Below are 21,570 nucleotides of genomic sequence, written 5' to 3' on the forward strand. Positions count from 1 at the left end.
ACTTAAGTTTCAATTTTCAATTATTGTAGATTTAAAGAACAAGGTGTGAAGAAAGGGAGGAGGAGAAGCGCATTCGAAACCCAAAAAGAAATCGGGTGGGTCTTGTTTTGGTCGACGATGTCTGGTAATCAAAAGTCCACCGTTTACATTGGTACTTTCTTTATTTCTTCATTCTTCTTTTTTCGTTATTTCAATTCAATTCAATTGAATTTCTAGGTATTTTGCTGAATTAGGGTTCTTTTCTATTGTTACGTATTTGGTTTTGCAATTTTGTTATTTACTGTAGGAATTAATTAAAGTTATACTTGGTAGTAACAACAAGAAATGAGCAAGAATTGTTGGTGGAATTGTCATTTATCATACTGTTTAGAAATTAATACTCCAAAACTGAATTGTGCGACAATTTATGATCTTTGAAGCGTATCTCGGCGTTTAAATTGGGTATGGAAGGATTCCTGATTTGAATAAGCATTGATGAGGTGCAAAATATGGAAATAAGGGTTCCTGGTATCGTAATATTGATTTGTTGAGTTAATTTAAATTGATAAAGTCCGGCTGTAGTTAGACTTGGTTATCTTATCCTCTGGGACCATGGTATTAAATCACAGTATCAGTAGCAATTGCGATAATGATCATGAATCGGGACTGCCGACTGTGTACTATGTCACGATGCTACCTCCAATATGACAGTATATTGTATGTTGATTTTATATCAGTCTAGTGTCGCCAATTATTGGTCGGCTATCAGCTGTATCGGTCAAATATCAGCTATACCAGCCAAATATTTTTTTTAGGCAACCTTTGTATATCAGAAAATATTGGCGTAGAAAGATGCAAAATCATCTATGTAAAACTGATACGTTGTGTTTTTGCCGATATTTAGTACCATGTTTGGGACACATGTTTTCAGCTATCTGCTTAGGATAAGATATAAGATAGAAGAAAAGGGAGGTTGATTACCAATTGATAGCCATTTGCTCACATGATGTTGGCCTGTTGGGTCCCTTGGGGACTCAACGGGGAAGAGGGAGGGGGTGGGAGGCTCAGATAATAGAGATTAGATAATGAATTAGTAACAATCTGTTGTCTCACATAGTTTTCCAATTAAAAAAAAAAGGACTTAATTGGCAGTGTCTTGAGTTACTAAGAGAGTATCAGTTAACACATCCTCGAGAAAACTTCAGTGGTGTTGGATATATAGCTTATTTGACACTATTGTATGTTTTATTGTTACAAAAATGTCATTCAGGAACTTCTCCCTGTTTTTCTGCAGAATGATGATGTATGCTAATATGCTCTAACTATGTCCTGTACAGGTAATTTGGATGAGAGGGTTACTGAGAGGGTTCTTTATGACATCCTTATCCAAGCAGGACGGGTAGTTGATTTACACCTTCCAAAGGACAAGGAAACAGAGAAGCCCAAGGGTTATGCTTTTGCGGAGTACGAAACTGAGGAGATTGCTGATTATGCTACCAAGCTTTTCTCTGGTCTTGTGACTCTCTACAATCGGACTTTGAAATTTGCGGTTCGTTCTCCTCTTTCATATCCATTACTTCATTTTACTCGGAGATAACTTCATTCCAATCTTATAATTTGTACAATAGGCCGGCTTATGTACACATGAAGACCACATGTGAGCATGTTTACGTGTGTTGCTCTATAACCTATTCCCCAATGGATTGTGTGTGTATCCAAAGTTTTCAATAACATTACTTTTTCTTAATTTTTTTAATTATTGTTGAATTTCTGTCCTTTTTTTACACATTACTTTTATTTATATGTGAAACTGGTTCTCTTTTTTTTTTTTTAAAGTTTTTTTCCCTTCTCCTTTTCAGGTTTTCTTATCCACACTCGTTGATTTTGGCTAGTCTTTCTTTTATCATGTTTACCTTTACATTTTCTTCATCGTGTTAACTATCATTGAGGGTTTAAATGATGATTGAGATGTTAACCGACCCCAATAATTGGGACTAGGCTTTGTTGTAACTGTTACAATTTTGAGGTTTTCTCTGTCCTATGGAAACAGCATATCCATTCGTTCAACACATGGGTTAGGCGTTGTACATCGAATGCTTTTACCCTGCCATAAGCGAAAACTTTTGATGGTATTTGGTAATGATGTTTCCTCTGGTTGTGGCTATTGTATCTAACAAGTCACAGCATATATCTACTATTGTATCTCATGAGCTGAACTCTGAAAGTGTTTGTTACTATACACTGCTGATCAGTATATTATATTTGCACTGACATGCATCATGGGACTGGAGCAGGGTAATGACTATGTCATGTCTGATATGGCATTGTTACTGAATTACAGACCTATAATGATTATTTGAATGCCTTATCTGCAATTAACTTTTTAATTCTGTTGACAGATTTCTGGGCAAGATAAGGCAGCAGCGAAGGTGGCCTCTACATCAAGATTCACGTCAAATTCACCAATCAATTCAAGGTTCCATCCTACACCTTTTGGTATGGAAGATCCTCATCAACCCACAAGGTTTTCATCATCTGGTAGACGACCAACCAACCCAGTGCACTATGAATCTGGTAATACATGTATCCTTTTTATTATTTTTTGCTTCCTTTTCTCATCTTCCACATTCACAATCATTTGCCTTTTTGTTTGTATATTTCCTTGCGCTGTTTTGCTCTTTTCTTTCCCTTCCTTATGTATTGTTTGTCTGCAATTCCGTTCCTCATGATTCTTAAACATTGTTACCTTGCTGTTTTTAGAATTGCTTCCCCCTGGCGTAGAACCAGATTCCAGTACACACAGGTCTCGCCAGGAGAGCTACAATTATGATTACTCTCGAAGAGTATTTGGGGCTACATTGGACGATATGAGTCACTCTAGGTCAGGACGCTATTAGACCAGTAAAGTCATCACTTGGAGCTTCCAATCTACAGGTCAGAGTTGCTTTTAGGTTGCTCTTGTAATGCAGATGTTTAGGAAAAGATGTTGTAGTGCTGCTGTAATGTAGTGGTCTGTGGTTCCGTACAGAGGACAAACATATCCTAAATTGCATTGTGTACCCTCTATCGCTTGGCGAGTCTTCTCATTGAAGACTTTTAGTTCTTTATGCCATGCTTTGTTGAAAGAAGTTTTTCTTTTCAATTTCTTTTGATGCCCCATGCGTATGACCCATCCTTCTAATATCTCAACGATCTCCATTCTCCACGCCTTCTTGTAGTCGCTCTCATTCGTGATCAAACAATTGATGCAAGCTGAGTTCAGCTATTATATCTACTTACAATGGACATGGCTATAGTGTCATATTTTTTAGATGGTCTAGCGCTCTAGCTCATTTACTTGGTTATAATCATCAAACAAATGCACATTAGGCATTAGTTCTGATGTTAAACTTTTTTTTGCTATTGATTTATTTTGCACGGTTTTGTCTCGTTGATCCTTAACAAAACCCAGTAGAAAGCTAGATGTTTCTTCGACAGAGTAGATTTTTTTTTTTTTTTTTTTTTTTTGATAAGGTAAGGAAACTAGCTTGATCCTCTGGAGTAGGACCAACCTATTTCATCCTTTCGAATGAGGTAAGTTGAAGCCACCGGCTTTCAAACCACCTCGAAAGAGTTGGACATTCATGTCTAATAGAAGCCATAAAGTCAGCAACTTTGTTGGCTTCACGATAACAATGTTTAATTATCACTTCATCAAAGAAATAATGATCTAATTTTACATCCTTGATAATGCCAGAAATTTCCCAAAGCATTTTTGAAGAAGTTGATGCCGAATCAACTTCCTCCGCATCATCCATCTTTCTTTTTGACGAACCCGAATCCTTGGAATTAGAAATGCACTAGGTTTGGTGCCCGGCTTCGCCCGGGCTACCTCTATTTACCGTTAAATTTTATTTTCAATGAAATAAACAATGTTGAACTTGTCTAACTCACACGTTTACTATTTGTAATATATTTTTCTACGGCATATCTTGTAATTATGATGAAATGTAAAATTTATTTTCAAATTATGAGACACGTTCACTACCCCGCTATTAATATTATTACTTTCACAACCTTCTTTCTTAATATAATTACGGGAGTAGAGTTCACTACTCCCGTGGTTACTATTGTTTCTTTTACTAATTCTTCTATTTTTTTTTCTGTTAAATTCATTATTCCCGTTAATTTTATCCGGTTTATAATTAAATAAATAAAATATTTCCTTGAGTCGATTGGTTATTTAATTGTTTATACTTTTTCTCATTGTTACCACTGTTACTTTCACTACATTCGTAGTTACTTTCACTACTCCCACTATCATTATTATAACTGTCACTACTCCCACATTAATACCGTTAATTTTATTAATCTCGTTGCTGCTACTATTACTTTTAATACATTTAATTTAATGTATAATTATATGATGATACTAATTAATTCCATAAGTGGGGCATGTTAATTTTAAGGAAAATTACTATATTCTTGTGTTTTCTAAATTTAATTACTTTAATTTAATGTAATTTCCATAAATATTCTTCATCAAGGCATCTTTATATTATACTTTTAACCAAAACTATATAATATTTACATTGAGGTCCCTTCATCAGGTCCATCACACGGTGCTATCGATTTAAAACTATATAGTATAATTAATTTGTATAGATTTCTTTAATTACATTGAAGTCCCTTGGTTTCTGGAATTAATATATAGTATTGACTTGGCATTGTTCACCTCTAGGTAGCCAAGTTTATGAATGAAGGAGTGTAGAGTTCATGAAATTGAAAGAGCATTCAACTAAGTCATCCTCATCAAGTAAATCATCATCATCGTATATGAAATATGTTAATGCACCTTCAAGAGCAATGGAGGCCCTCTCCCAGTAGAGATAAAGGGTTGGAAACAATCATATCATTAGAGAATCTAGCAATTTTAGGTGCTGGGACAATCGCAAAAGAAGCAGAAGTAGAAATTAATTCACTTAGAACAATTGTTTTGGCATTGTCAATTTTGGACTCAATCTGACCAAGCCCTGGTCCCCAAACTGGGATTCACATAATCATTAAAAATATTAAGTTCATCAGCATGACCTATTGCAGGTTCAGAGCACACTATCAACGAGGACTTAGTAGCTGGCACTAATTTTTCTTTACCTTTTCCTTTACTAATTGGCAGAGACTCATTAACTTTATCAATACCATTAGATGGTTCTTTAAAAACAACACTCTTTGACATAACTTTATCCTTTTTTGGGATTTTGGAAGTGTTAGTTTGTTTGTCCTTTTTTTGGTGTAGAAGGCTGAGATACTTTCTTGGGTACAGTTCTTACTTTTGTCTTAGGCACGCTCCTCATTGGGGCATGTATCACATCGGCCGTCTCAGCCGTGATACCATGCGATGCTACCCAAGAGGCTCTGGCCAAAATTGACTCAGAAAGTTCAAGTAACTCAGGGTCTTTTTTAATAAAAATCTTATTCTCCCGGGACAATAAAGTATCAAATGAGAGGGTGAACCACAACAAGAGCAACCAATAGGAAAATCTTCGTACCATACAACAAAAGCATCCACCAAACCCCCGACACTAGCAGTTTCGACATACGAGACTAAAGGGACGGTCACATTAACAGAAACACATGCTCTTGCAAATTTTATTTTAAATTTCTTTTCAGTGCAAATGTCTAATTTAATAAGTTTGCCAACCTTATTAGCTTCAAAAGGTTTACAAATTGGGACAAAGCTAGCTAACTCGATTAGGAAGCGGGGTAATCTAATCCAGAAGTCAGCATGAGTAATAGACTCACAAAACGGATCAAACATGGGTCTCCAAGGGCTTATGACAAACAAGTCGCCTTGAACATGCCAAGGTCGGTCACGCCAAATCCGCCCTTTGTCATTAAGATTGGCACATTTAGTGAGCACCCATTGATTACCCATGTCTAAAAAGTCGATACTACCAGCAGCAAAGTTCCATTCAATTTTAAGACGAGCTATGATAAGGTTATAATCAACCGATGTTTGTAACATTTGACCAACCAAACAAGAGTTGGTTAACTTAAAAATTTCATCTTTTACTTCAGAAAGATCATGAATAGTAAAATTTCGAGCTGGGGTACGATCCTCTCCATGCTCGACCTGAGCAGCGGGTATCTACGAATTTCGAGTCCCTGGCTGGTCCCTCTGAGGAACGTCCATAAAGGAGTTCGAGGGTCCAGCCTCGTTAGCCTCGCTAACCAGAGATACAGACGGAGGAGGGTCATTTCCTAAAAGAACATTCTTAAAACTCAAATTTGACTCTATTACAAAATTCAGAAACACTTTAAAAGGTAGGTATTAAAAAAAAATAAAGGGTTTGATAGGAGAGTGAAGACAGTTGCAATAACTTCTATCCCTAAACTAGTTCTTATATAGGAAGCAAAAAAGGAATTACCAAAGGGTGAGAGAACAAACCAGGGTAAATAGAAAGGGAAAGACAACACACCCCCGGATGAAAGGGGAGATGTTGGTAGTCCTACCACAAAACCGAAAGGAGGAGAGAAGGCTTCGACAATAGCAAAGGTCAACAGTTCTGTCTTTTTTTCCGTTTTCGATTTTGCAAAAGAAATGGCGTTGAGAAAGAGGAAGGCTTCTCTACTCCTTTCGGTTTTGTGGTAGGACTACCAACATCTCCCCTTTTATCCGGGGTGTGCTGTCCTTCCCTTTCTTTTTACCCAGGTTTGTTCTCTCACCCTTTGATAATTCCTTTCTTGCTGCCTATATATGAACTAGTTTAGGGACAGAAGTTATTGCAACTCTCTCCACTCTCCTATCAAAGCCTTTTCTTTAATACCTACCTTTTAAAGTGTTTTCTGAATTTTGTAATGGAGTCAAATTTGAGTTTTAAGAATGTTCTTTTAGGAAATGACCCTCCTCCGTCTGTATCTCTAGTTGACGAGGTTGGACCCTCGAACTCCTTTATGGACGTTCCTCAGAGGGACTAGCCACGGACTCAAAATTCGGAGATACCCGCTGCTCAGGTCGAGCATGGAGAGAATGGTATCCCAGCTCACAATTTTAATATTCATGATCTTCCTGAAGTAAAAGATGAAATTTTTAAGTTAACCAACTCTTGTTTGGTTGGTCAAATGTTACAAACATCGGTTGATTATAAGCTTATCATAGCCCGTCTTAAAATTGAATGGAACTTTGTTGCTGGTAGTATCGACTTTTTAGACATGGGTAATTAATGGGTGCTAACTAAATGTGCTAATCTTAATATCAAAGGGCGGATTTGGCGTGATCGACCTTGGCATGTTCAAGGCGACTTGTTTGTCATAAGCCCTTGAAGACCCATGTTTAATCCGTTTTGTGAGTCTATGACTCATGCTTACGTCTGGGTTAGACTACCCCGCTTCCCAATCGAGATAGCTACTTTGTCCCAATTTGTAAACTTTTTGAAGCTAATAAGGTTGGCAAATTTATTAAATTAGACATTTGCACTGAACAAAAATTTAAAATAAAATTTGCAAGAGCATGTGTTTCTGTTAATATGACTGTCCCTTTAGTCTCGTATGTCGAAACTGCTAGTGTCGGGGGTTTGATGGATGCTTTTGTTGTATGGTACGAAGATTTTCCTATTGGTTGCTCTTGTTGTGGTTCACCCTCTCATTTGATACTTTATTGTCCCTCCCTAAAAGGGAGAATAAGATTTTTATTAAAAAAGACCCTAAGTTGCTTGAACTTTCAGAGTCAATTTTGGCCAGAGCCTCTTAGGTAGCATCGCATGGTATCACGGCTAAGACGGCCGATGTGATCCATGCCCCCAATGAGGAGTGTGCCTAAGACGAAACTAAGAACTGTACCCAAGAAAGTATCTCAGCCTTTTACACAGAAAAAGAACAAACAAACTAACATTTCCAAAATCCCAAAAAAGGATAAAGTTATGTCAAAGGGTGTTGTTTTTAAAGAACCATCTAATGCTATTGGTAAAGTTACCGAGTCTCTGCCAATTAGTAAAGGAAAAGGTAAAGGAAAATTAGTGTCTGCTATAAGTCCTCGTTGATAGTGTGCGCTGAACCGGCAATAGCTCATGCTGATGATTTTAATATTGTTAATGATTATGTGAAACCCAGTTTGGGGCTTGGTGTGACGATCCGCACACTTGAACCCTTAGTTTTATTTATGCTTATGTAATTTCATTTCCCTTGTACATTTGTAGTAAGTAATTTCTTAGTTTAGCTTAGTTTTAGAATAGCTTTTATTTCCATAAATAGGTATATCGCTATTCTGAACTAAACTTGTAATTTCAATGTTTCCTGCTACCAGGACCAAACTATCAAATTTGCCTCTTTGAGAGGTGCTAGTCAATGAAAAACCGCTTCTCATCCAAAAGCTTGTTGTTGCTTGTTGCTTGCTTTCAATAATCGTATTGCTTACTTTTATTGCTTTCGTGTGCCGGACTTGATAATCATGACTAGGATTCCCGACACACACCGACCCGAGACCGATTACAAATAAACTAATGATCCTTCACTAGAGCTTAACGCTCTCGCTTGCATTCTTGTCGTGTGTTAGACAAGGGTGCGCGCCACGGTCCGGCTCAAAGGCCCGGACCGTGACATTTGGTATCGAGCTCGGTCTTCACGACGAGCCGCGCTACGATGACGGGAAAGAACACAAAACCGAGTGGGAACAAAGGAGAAACTAGGGCCCGGGTGACGGCCTTAGAGAAACTACTTGAGGAAAAACTTCCTTATCTGGAAGGACTCGTGGTGAGCCTCGGGGGAACTCACCAAGCCGTAGACGAGACGGTAAAGGGGAATGAGGCTCGCCTAGAAGCCGTGAATGAGACGATAAAGGGGCATGAGGCTCACTTTGAAGCCATAGAGGCAATGATTCCGCGTGAGTACGCGGAGGAGATGGGCTATCTCCATGAGAGAGTCGGACAACTCGAGAACATGTGTAATACACTGATGAGAATGGCCGCAGACGGGAGTTTTGGGGGAACTCCCAAAGTGAAGCCGCCTACACCCCACGAGTATTGTGGGGCGAGAGACTCGAAAGAAGTCGACAACTTCCTCTTCGACATGGAGCAATTCTTTCGAGCTAGTGCGCTCGACGAAACCCTGAAGGTCACTACCGCAAGCATGTATCTAATTTATGATGCCAAACAATGGTGGCGCTCCAAATACGCCGAGATTGAGGCAGGGAGCATAGTGCTGGAGTCATGGGACGATTTCAAACGGCTCTTCAAGGAACAATTCTATCCGGAGAATACCGACTTCCTAGCTCGAAGAAAACTCAAGAGCTTGAAGCATACGGGTTCTATTCGGGAGTACGTGAAAGCTTACTCGACGTGTATGCTAGAGATATCTGATATGACCAAGAAGGATCGCGTGTTCCAGTTTGTCGATGGTTTGAAAGAGTGGGCTCAACGAGAGATCATGCGACAAAGGCCCGAGTCCCTCTCCGCTGCAATGACCGCGGCCGAGAGGCTAGTCGACTATTATTCCGAGCGCGAAGCGGCACGAGAAAAAGGTATTCCCAAAGAAATGAGCGGGAGTAGCCCCAGATTTGGAGGGAACACGTCGCAAGCCAAAACTCCTTCTACGGGAAATAGTCGATTCCGTCCAGGAGGAGATTATAGGAAGTGGGGGCAAGCTAATTCCACCCCAACTTCCTCAAAGGGAAGCACTTCGGAAGCGTCTACCGCTAGGAAACCGTTTGCTTGCTTCTTATGTAGAGGACCACACCGAATGTCTGAATGTCCGCACCAGGGGGAGTTCAACACCCTCAAGAAGAATTTATCTAAGATGTCGGTTGAGCCAAACCCCGAAGGGACGGACCATGAAGTCGACCCGGGGGATGATGATGGGTTCAACGAACAGGGAGTAGTGGCACGGATGGGGGCGGTGCACATGATGTGTTCAATGGGAAAAGGCGCCAACCTTTCCGAAGCCAAGTCCACTGAGCTCATGTACGTTGAAGTAAAAATCAATGGAACTTGCACTCGTGCCATGATAGACACGGGGGCCTCCCACAATTTTGTTACCCCGGATGAGGCGAAACGGCTCGGGATGGAGATAAACCGAGAAGGAGGAAGGATGAAAGCTGTTAAATCCAGTGCTCAGCCGATTCAGGGCGTGACCAAAGATGTAGTGATCAAGATGGGTGAATGGAGCGGGAAGCTCGACTTCACCAGCGTCCCGATGGATGACTTCAAGATTGTCCTCGGAATGGATTTCCTAAAGCGAACACCGACCTTCGTGGCACCCCATAACGGTTCCCTTATGATGGTCGGGTCAAACCCTTGCTTGGTGAAGGCCGTGGGAGGAGATCGTAAGATGAAGGGACCCCTTCTTTCGGCGATGCAATTGAATAGAGGACTTCAAAAGGGCAAGCCAACTTATTTGTGTACTGTGTCCATGAAAAAGGACACTTCTGCTGAGTCAGAGGAACCCTCGATAATGCGAGTGTTGGAGGACAACAAGGACTTGATGCCAGATTCTTTACCTATGAGTCTTCCACCTCGACGCTCGGTAGACCACCAGATCGAGCTTCTTCCAGGGACAAGACCTCCTGCTCGAGGACCATACCGCATGGCACCTCCGGAATTAGCTGAACTTCGAAAGCAACTAGATGATCTAACTCGCTCAGGGTCAATTCGACCTTCTAAAGCCCCATATGGAGCCCCTGTGCTCTTTCAAAAGAAACAAGATGGTAGTCTGAGATTGTGTATCGACTATCGGGCCTTAAACAAGTTGACTGTGAGGAATCGCTATCCCATTCCTTTGGTAGCGGACTTGTTCGATCAATTACAGGGCGCTGTGTACTTCAGCAAGTTGGATCTGAGATCGGGTTATCATCAAGTTCGGATTGCCGAAGGAGATGAGCCAAAAACTGCTTGCGTGACGAGGTATGGGTCTTTCGAATGGTTGGTCATGCCTTTCGGGCTGACAAACGCATCTGCCACATTTTGCACTCTGATGAACCATGTATTCCATGAGTACTTCGACAAATTCGTGGTGGTGTACTTGGATGATATCGTTGTGTATAGTCGCTCTTTGGCTGAACACGCCGAACACTTAAAGCTTGTGTTCGCGAAACTGCGGAACAATCACTTGTTTGTCAAAAAGGAGAAGTGCGAGTTTGCCCAACCTGAAGTCAATTTTCTCGGCCACATCGTGGGAAAAGGGAGACTTAGAATGGATCCGAAGAAGATTACCGCCATCAAGGATTGGGGCACCTCGAGAAACGTGTCTGAGCTTCGCTCTTTCTTGGGGCTAGCAAACTACTATCGGAGATTCATCCGGGAGTATTCTAAAATAGCCGCCCCCCTAACTGATTTGTTGAAAAAGGATATCAAGTGGGAGTGGTCTATCGACAGAAAAAGAGCCTTTGAGAGGCTCAAAGAAGCGATGATGCGGAACCCGTATTGGCACTGCCGGACATCACCAAGCCATTTGAAGTAGAGACGGATGCGTCTGATTATGCCCTTGGGGGAGTACTCCTCCAAGAGGGTCACCCAAAGGGCCTTTGAGAGTAGAAAGGCGAATGGGGCCGAGACTCGGTATACTTTGCCCAAGAGAAGGAACTCTTTGCTATTGTTCATTGCTGGGGGATGGAGACACTACCTCTTGGGATCGAAGTTTATTGTCAAGACGGATAACACCGCGGCATCCCACTTCCCGACGCAGCCCAAGGTCAACAAAAAGACGAGCAAGATGGCAAGAATTGTTGGCCGAGTTTGATGTGGAGTTCACTTATCGACCGGGAGCAGCAAATAGGGTCGCTGATGCCCTAAGCCGTAGATGCGACTTGGCCGCACTACTTATGATCGCTCACTTGTCCACCACCACCATGGTCACAGATATTCGAGCTAAGGCAAAGGAACACCTCGACCAAGACCCAATGGCGAGGACTCTGAAACAGTTGGCCTTAGAAGGAAAAACTCGCAAGTTTTGGGTGGAAGATGGGCTTTTATTCACGAAAGGACATCGCATCTTTGTTCCAAAGGCGGCCGGATTGAGGAAGATGCTTCTACAGGAGTGCCATGATACCTTGTGGGCGGGTCATCCGGGATGGTAGAGAACCTTATGCCTATTGAAGAGAAGTTACTATTGGCCCCAGATGAAGGATGATGTGATGGAGTACACGAAGACATGCCTCATTTGCCAACAAGATAAGGGAGAGAAACAGAAGCCGGGAGGGCTGTTAAATCCGTTGCCCGTACCTACACGACCATGGGAGAGTATCTCTATGGACTTTATCTCTGGGTTGCCGAAGGTAGGGGCGTTAAGTGTGATCCTTGTCATTGTGGATCGATTCTCAAAATACGCGACTTTCATTCCTCTTCCTAAGGCGTGTAGCGCTCAAGAAACCGCCACCATGTTCTTGGACATGTTGTGAAATATTGGGGATTGCCTCAAAGTATAGTCAGTGACCGCGATTCTCGCTTCACGGGACTATTTTGGGGAGAATTGTTCAATCTCCTGGGTTCGAAGCTGCGGATGTCCTCGAGTTACCATCCTCAAACGGATGGCCAGACTGAACGATTCAATAGCATGCTGGAAGAGTATTTGAGACACTTTGTTGGGGCAACTCAAATGGAGTGGGTAAGACTCCTTGATGTTGCCCAATTCTTTTTAATGTGCGACGAGCTCTTCATCCAACAAGAGCCCGTTTGAGCTTGTTCTGTCAACGGCCGCTATTGCCTCCCACGATTGCGAGATACATATGGAGGCCGGACAAAGAAAGCCCACGAATATGTGAAAGAATGGAACGTGAATGCCGAAATTGCTCGAGCTTACTTGGAGAAAGCGTCTCGCCGCATGAAGAAGTGGGCGGATCAGAATCGGAGACCAAGGGAGTTTAAAGTAGGCGACATGGTCATGGTGAAGCTGAACAAAGAGCAGATGAGATTCCTCCGAGGACGAGACAAGCGTCTAGTGCGGAAGTACGAAGGCCCAATCCAAGTGATCAAACGGATTGGGAAGTAGCATCTGGTGGACCGCCCCCGCCTGGATGAAGTGTCACCCGGTCTTTCATGTGAGCTGTCTAAAGCCTTACCATCCAGATCCTGAAGATCCCACCCGCAACAAGAGCAAGCGCGCCAACATCCGCTCAATCAACTTCCAAATGACATCACCGACCGAACCACCATGAAGACTTTGAAGCGTTGCCGAGGACGGCAACAGATTATGTGGGGGAGAGTGTGCCGATCCGCACACTTGAACCCTTAGTTTTATTTATGCTTATGTAATTTCATTTCCCTTGTACATTTGTAGTAAGTAATTTCTTAGTTTAGCTTAGTTTTAGAATAGCTTTTATTTCCATAAATAGGTATATCGCTATTCTGAACTAAACTTGTAATTTCAATGTTTCCTGCTACCAGGACCAAACTATCAAATTTGCCTCTTTGAGAGGTGCTAGTCAATGAAAAACCGCTTCTCATCCAAAAGCTTGTTGTTGCTTGTTGCTTGCTTTCAATAATCGTATTGCTTACTTTTATTGCTTTCGTGTGCCGGACTTGATAATCGTGACTAGGATTCCCGACACACACCGACCCGAGACCGATTACAAATAAACTAATGATCTTTCACTAGAGCTTAACGCTCTCGCTTGCATTCTTGTCGTGTGTTAGACAAGGGTGCGCGCCACGGTCCGGCTCAAAGGCCCGGACCGTGACATTTGGTCAGATTGAGTCCAAAATTGACAATGCCAAAACAATTGCTCTAAGTGAATTAATTTCTACTTCTGCTTCTTTAGCGATTGTCCCAACACCTATAATTGCTAGATTCTCTAATGATATGATTGTTTCCAACCCTTTATCTCTACTGGGAGAGGGAAAGAGAGGGCCTGGATACTGATGCCATTGCTCTTGAAAGTGCAGTAACAGATTTCGTATACGATGATTTACTTGATGACGATGACTTAGTTGAATACTCTTTCAATTTCATGAACTTTACAAACTCTTTCATTCAGAAAATTGGCTACCTAGAGGTGAACAACGACAAGTGCATTTCTAATTCCAAGGATTCAGGTTTGTCAAAAAGAAAGATGGATGCTGCGGAGAAAGTTGATTCGGCATCAACTTCTTCAAAACGAACTAGGACTTAACGACTCTTGGCCCTCTCCCCTCTCGAATTTTTTTATGATTATCCATGATTTTTTGTGGTTTTCCGTCAAGAATGTGATCTTTATAACAACCGTTTATTTATGCTTTGTAATTTTGGCTTGTTACTTCAGTTGGTTTATTTGTAACTTATGTTGGGAAGTAGCACGAGCTGTCTTAAAGGGGAGATTACTCTGTTTTTATTTGTTTAGCTTAAAGTTTGGCATTTTGGAGAAGCATTCTAGTAATGCTTCTTCCTTTTTTGTCGGTATCCAATTTTTCGTATTTTTATTCACAAGGAAGATTTGCTTTCACTGGGTGTCGTTTGCTATTTTCTTTTTATTTTTATCATTTGCGGATTGTACTCGCTTGGAGTTCGTGATGAAAGCCTTGGTAGGCCACCTGGTAGTTTCTATTTTGAACATCATAATGCTGTAGTTTTTTTGGACTTGTTTATTTCCGCAGGTTCATTTTATACAAGTCTAGCTTGGGAGTTCTTAACAAATGAGCATGGTTTTTCCTTCTTTTTTGTTATTGTTCTTGGTACATTTCATGTTTCACGACAAGATTGCTCCTTTTGTTTGCACTTTGCTTGTGTCTCTTATATTGCGACAGACTCTTTCTCGCAAATGGAATGCTTTTTTTATTGCCTTTTTTCTCAGCAAACTCCTTTAAAAAATTCTTACTCTCATAAATGAATTTTGCTTTTTGGAATGTTAGGGGCACCAAAAGCAAGAATTTTGCCGAGGAAATTAATTTCTTTAGTTCGTCAAATGTTATAAAAATCTTAGCTATATGTGATACTAAATCAACTTCTTTGCCCGATCATCATCTGACTACAGGTTGTGGTTTTAATAAGCGTGTTTTCATTCCTAGTATTGGGCTATCAGGTGGGATTTGGTTATTTTGGAAAGAATCCGTCTCCATGAATTTTTCGATTAATGTTACTTTTAAATCAAAAAGATTCATCGCTTCTGAAGTGTGTGATATAAGGAATAATATGGTATTTTGCCTTATTTTTGTGTATGCTCCACCGCAACCGGCTGAAAAGGCGGAATTTTGGAATGATTTGCAACACTTTGTCCTTAATATTGACTTGCCTTTCTTATTACTAGGGGATCTCAACGAGATTAAGAGTCCTAGTGAAAAGGAAGGAGGTGCAAAGGTCACTAATGCAAGATGCGTGACATTAACTACATTTTTAAGTAACACTAAGAGCACCTCCAACCATGAGGATGACTCTACGCGAAAATATGAGGATGAGAGTTTGAGGAATAAAAGCAACCTCCAATCATGAGGATGGAGTGTAAAAGAGCGGATGAAAACGCTGCGCTACAAATGAAGGATGAAGATGCGCAGCTCTTTGTTGGCAATTCTCAGTGACCCCACCAAATATTTGTCCATTTAATATGTTTGCTACACAAAAACGACGTAGCTTCTTTGCTAAATATGTTTATTTTTTTGGTACACCAAAACTTGTCCATTTAATTGCACACAAAATTTAATTTTTGCCTAAAATCAATTTGTAATTAATTTTTTTTTAAAAAAATAATTACATCATAATTCCTTTTTTTTCCCCTACAAATAGGTAGTAATATTGACATATATTCACCCACTTTTTTTTCTCTTCCTTTTTTGATTTTCTTTACACTTTTAAATATCGTTTTTTTAATGGACGTCTTACTTTTTTTATAATAAAACCGAAGGCGATAAATTATGCAAGGAAGGAAACGCGCAGTGCTGAAGGACAATTTCCACTGCAAAAGGACAATTTCCACTGCAAATGCACATTTCTAATACAATTAAATATTGATAAAAACGGTATTTTAATTTATTGTATTTTCTTTATCGTTTTAATTTATCTATGTAATATTGGTGTGTTTTTTTAAATATTGTATTAATGTATCCTTGTAAAATAATGTTTTAAATTTTAAATTTCTATGTTTTAGAAATTGTCTTGGAAAATATTTTTTTTAAGAGAAAAAAACGTTTTAACCTTTTTTTCTATAATAAAACTGAAGTCGATAAATTATCGAGTTGAAACCCGAACAAATTACGAAAATAGATTTTAATGTAAAAAAATGTGTGGAGTATGTTAAAGTAAGAGAGATAAATGATGAAAGAGAGTGATGAGGAATAAGTGTAAATTATTGTTGGAGAAGTGTTTTGGTTGTAAATTGAAAAGTTGAGGAATAATGAGGTGGATGAGTGAGAAGTGATAAGAGAGAGTGAGATGAGGAGGTGAGAAAATCATGGTTGGAGGTGGTCTAATTGTGTCGACCTCCCTTTTTCCGGTAATTTTTTTACTTGGAGAAAAAAGAAGAGTAGTCCTGAAAATGTTTTCGAGATTCTTGATAGAGCTTTAGCCTCTCCTAATTGGATTAGTAGCTATCCAAACATGCATTTTGTGCACCATGTTTTCACCAATTCCGACCATTGTCCTATCTCTTTGAAATTTCATGATCAAACTCATAGGAAAGCCCCTCCTTTTCGATTTGAACTCATGTGGACTCTACGGAATGATTTTAATAAAATAGTTAATAGTTGTTGGCAATACCAGTTTCATGGATCCTATATGACCTGCCTTTCTAAAAAAATGCAAGCTTTTAAAACAGAAGGCTAAGAAATGGAATCAGTCTACCTTTTGGAAATATTTTTAGACAACTTATAATTGCCGAAAAGAAATAGAAAATATTCAAGATCAACTTGGCTCATCTCATATTACCAATTTAGAGCTCGCGCAAGTAAGATGGTTAAAAAGCGTGATGCACTCCTTGACTATAAACGAGAATATTGGCAACAAAAGACACGTATAAACAAAGCAAATTTTGGAGATAATAATACCAATTTTTTTCAGTGTCCTGCCACGATTAGACGTAGTAGAAATGGTATTAAGCAGTTCATAGATAGAAATGGTGCGTGTATTACTGATCAAGAACTTATTAAACAAGAAACTTCAAACGAATTTAAATAGAGATTTACAAAAATTCAACTTTCTGTTTTCGACAAAGATAAGGACTTTAAGTCTATTACTGACTTAATTACAGATGAAGATAACAAATGGATTGCTTGGATTATGGAGTGTATAAAAACAGTCTCTTTTTCGACGTTAGTGAATGGAACTCCGGGAGATTTTTTTTTATACCCACTAGAGGTATTCAACAGGGAGACCCACTTTCGCCGTATATCTTTATTATGTTTGCCGAGATTTTAGGAAGATGTTACAAAAAAAAAGTAGTGATATTAGTTCTAGTGATATTGGTATTAGAATTGGACCCGGGGTGGAGAAAATCCCATTCATCACTTTTGCGGATGACACTATCATTTTTGCTAAAGCCTCCAACCAGAGTTGTCGAACTATCAAGGCTATACTAGATAAGTTTTGCACGATTTCTGGACAGTTTGTTAATTTTGACAAAACTACTTTTCAATGCACTAGAAATTTTGATCGCCCTCTTCGTGAATCCTTTAAGGGCATTTTTCGTATGAACGAGGAAGCTCATCTGGGTAAGTATTTAGGATATCCTCTAATCGACAGTAGAGTGACTAAAAATACTTTTGATAGTAGTTGTTCAATCCTCTTGCACACAATTATCGAAATGGAAAGCGAATTCATTATCGCAAGTGATAGGCTTATCGTGTACCTATGCAAAGATAATTTCCCATGACACAAATTAATGTAGCAATATGGGTCGAACACAAGGAAACGGGAATTACGTCGTGAATTGCTATGGGTAGATTCTTATCAAGGTCGATTTCGATTTTGATTTGATTGGTTTGTTTGATGATTAATAAAAATTATGATGTAAATTATATAAATAAAAGGGAGTCTAAAGGGTTTGGGTCACACATGTAAAGGTAAACATATGATTATGATAAGTTCGGTACTAATAATTTGTCAATTGTTTAGGCTTAGAGATACCCACCTTACGGCATTAGTATCAACCATAGACCGGGTCCTAGAGAAACTCTCGTCCATGACTAGGTCGTCCTACCACACATGCTTAGTCTAATTCAATTCCGTGCCTCTCGACTTTGGAACGAATGAACAAACTTAATCTACGATTACGGCCGATAACCAAAGATTAAACGTAACAATGCAAACATGTGATGGAAACAATTGAACAATATTATTATCAACCTATTTAAACATGTTTATATTTGATTTTGCATGGCTCCCCTAACCTTTAGACTAGGAAATTTAGCTACTCATATTAAAATGTAAATTGCAAACTAAATTATAAGAAATGCTAAACATGGTTGTATGATTTATATAGATTAGGTGATATACCATGTAGAAGAAATAATGCTAATGTAAAATAAACAAAGTACTTAATTATAAACTATGTAATAACTCAAATAGTAATGTAAAATTGCAAACTTAGAATTAGAAATACCTTAATGGAAGAGAACTTATATGGAAGAACAAATAACAATAACCAAATGCTTGAATATCAAATGCTTGAACAATAACTTGTAGTACAAAATGTTGAAAGATTGAATTAAAGGAATGCTTAACAATTTGCAAACTAAAATGAGAAAGCTAATGAGAGAAATATAATGCTTAAGACTTTTGTAAGTAAATTGAGACGTGAAAATGAGATGCCCTAAGCCTTGAAATACCTCTCCTATTTATAGGAGAGGAAGAGGAAAACGTAAACAATCAATGAACATGCAGCCCCGATCGGGGTCGTGTGTTCTTCTTCCGTTTCCAATAAATCCCATCTTAAATGGCTTAAGTATCCTATGTGGGTGATTAATTAGCAATTAATCAGTCGGTTTAAGACTTCATCTCTTGGCATCCTAGGTAGCTTGGAATCCTATTCTTTTCTCTTTGATTTGGACTTGAACATTGGGCTTGACTTTGATTGTTGACTTCTCTTGCATTTTTATTTTGATCCAACATTTCCCTCATGCAAACCCATTCAACTTGAAGTACAAAGTCCATGCAACATCCAATTCTTAGTCCATTTGGTCTTCTTTCCACTTAGCTTGTAATTTCTAGCAACCTTGTAGTATTTTAGCTCCAAAAAACTGATTTCCTACAAATATGTCAAAACATCCAAAACAACTAGAAATGCAAATATTAGCTATAAAACACTTAAGATAAGTGCTAAAGACATGTAAAATCAAGCTAATATAGGGGGTTAAAATGTATGAAATATGCACTTATCAGCAAGCAGGTAGACTAGTTCTGTTCAATGCGAATTTAGCCGCGAAGGGAACCTTTCAAATGCAAAGCTTCCTCCTTCCTTCATGAATCCATAATAGATTAGATAAAATTAATAGAAACTTTCTCTGGAATAAGAATCCTTCCCAGCGCTCTTCTAATTTGATTAGTTGGCATAAAGTTTGTTTACCAAAATCAGTTGGTGGATTTGGGATAAAATCTTCTGAAACAGCTAGTAAAGCTCTTCAAATAAAAATTTTATGGAAAATTCTTATAGAGAAGGAAAGCATTTGGGTTAAAGTGATAACGAAAAAATACTTGAAAAATTGTTCATTGTTTGAGCATACGCCTAACTCAGGTTCCTCGTGGCAATGGCGTAAACTTATGAGTCTCCGGACTCTATTCAGAAAAGGATTGAGATGGCAGGTAGGTAATGGTAGCTACATTAAATTTTGGATTGATAATTGGGTTTTTTCACATCCACTTACCAGTATTATTGGTAATGATAATTCTCCTGATCTAAATCTTCTAGTTAAAGATTTCATAACCTCAGAGAAACAATGAGATGTTTGTAAATTATCCAATTATGTGAATAACGAGATTGTTGATCAGATTACTAATATTCCAATACCATATAATGATATTCCCGATAACCTCCTTTGGAGGTTGTCCGTGGAGGGAAATATCTCTACCAAAATAGCAACATGGTTAGCGTAAGGTTTGTTCAATCGAAGTTTTGACAAATGTGAATTTCACTGGATTTGGAAATTGAATATTCCTCCGAAGCTAAATTTTTTCCTTTGGAAACCTTGTGTCGACAAACTCCCTACGAAAGGCGGGCTTGTGAAAAGTCATATTGATGTTCCACCTAATTGTGTTTTGTGCAACCACCCTCTTGAAAGTAAGGATCATTTCTTTTACAAATGCCCCTTGATTGGTTCTGTTACCCAAGACATGAATATTAGTAGTTTTAACAATTTCTTGTCATCTTATGATAATATTGCAAGGCAAAGTTTTTAAATGAAACTTAATATTCTCAAAGACTCAATTCCAAAAGATGATTTCACTAAGATTATTTTTATTTGATGGAATACATGGTTCTATAGAAACGACATTATCTTTAATAATGTTCATTTCAATATGAGCAAACTCATTCTCCTTTGCGGCAATATCATCAAGACTTGGAATGAGACTAGACAGTAGACATAAAGATCTCATCAATCCCGGGAAAACTGAGGCAACTACAAACACTAGTAGTAAGGAAGAAATCTGGTGGGAGAAACCAAAAAACGGGTTTCTAAAGCTAAATTTGATGGATCGAGAATAAATGGAAATAAAGCTCCTTTAGAATATTCTATAAGAGATCACAATGGTAAAATCATTTTGTTAGGAGCAAAAAATTGTGGAACGTGTAGTATTCTTGTGGCGGAAGCTCTCGCCTTAAAAAAAGGCATCTTATCAGCTAAATATTTAGGAATATCAAAGCTAATTGTGGAAGGAGATAATTTATGTGTTATAAACTCAATCCGTAGTACTTGGCAAATTCCTTGGGAAATTTCTGGCATTATCAAGGATGTAAAATTAGATCTTAGTACTTGGCAAATTCCTTGGGAAATTTCTGGCATTATCAAGGATGTAAAATTAGATCTTCATTTCTTCGATGAAGTGATAATTAAATATTGTTATCGTGAAGTCAACAAAGTTGCTGACTTTATGGCTTCTATTGGACATGAATGTCCCAACTCTTTCGAGGTGGTTTGAAAGCCGGTGACTTCAACTTACCTCTCTCATTCGAAAGGATGAGATAGGTTAGTCCTACTCCAGAAGATCAAGCTAGTTTCCTTACCCTAAAAAAAAAAAAAAAAAAAAAAAAAAAAAAAAAAAAAAAAAAAAACCCTACTATTGGGATTAACGTTTCGGCACGCTAGTTATACAACCAATATTAGCAATTGCTTAGTGGTAAACATAGACCCTTCATTCTTGTTAATCGTAGGACGTGGGAACTTCTGAACGGTGCATGCAATATGAAAGTATTCGCAGAAACTATTCTTTAAATAAATTGACTTCCAATTTTCGCACGAGCCGTGCAATAATGGATTTTCCAAAAGATTACAATCAGATGAACTTAATTGGTTTATAACCCTAAAAGAAGATTTCTCAAATATATTGGCCGAAGGATAAGTTTCACAATGTATTAAAACAAAACTCAAGAAGCAGCTTTACAATTAGCACTCGCATTTTAATTCAAACACCTGTAACGACACTTTCTCATTACTGCCTATAAAACAAAGAAACTATTGGAGGAAATTGATCCAAGAAGTAAAAATATGTTGACACTAAACAAATTTCGTA

At 38.8% G+C, this 21,570-nt stretch overlaps 1 protein-coding gene across 2 annotated transcripts; it reads left to right on the plus strand.

Annotated features, from left to right (window-relative positions):
• On the plus strand, positions 1–3,121 carry LOC141605345 (spliceosome-associated protein 49). Of its 2 annotated transcripts, XM_074424064.1 has the most exons (5): positions 1–151; positions 1,317–1,528; positions 2,379–2,426; positions 2,457–2,553; positions 2,740–3,121. In XM_074424064.1, exons 1-5 carry the CDS (start codon positions 118–120, stop codon positions 2,874–2,876), a joined length of 528 nt encoding a protein of 175 aa, XP_074280165.1. In that variant the 5' UTR covers positions 1–117; the 3' UTR covers positions 2,877–3,121. The 2 variants fall into 2 exon arrangements, with proteins under 2 accessions (XP_074280165.1, XP_074280164.1); XM_074424063.1 differs by having other exon boundaries at positions 2,379–2,553.
• Positions 3,122–21,570: the final 18,449 nt, after the last annotated feature.

Source organism: Silene latifolia, chromosome 10 (genome assembly GCF_048544455.1).
Source record: "Silene latifolia isolate original U9 population chromosome 10, ASM4854445v1, whole genome shotgun sequence".
In the NCBI taxonomy this organism is placed as follows: Eukaryota; Viridiplantae; Streptophyta; class Magnoliopsida; order Caryophyllales; family Caryophyllaceae; genus Silene; species Silene latifolia.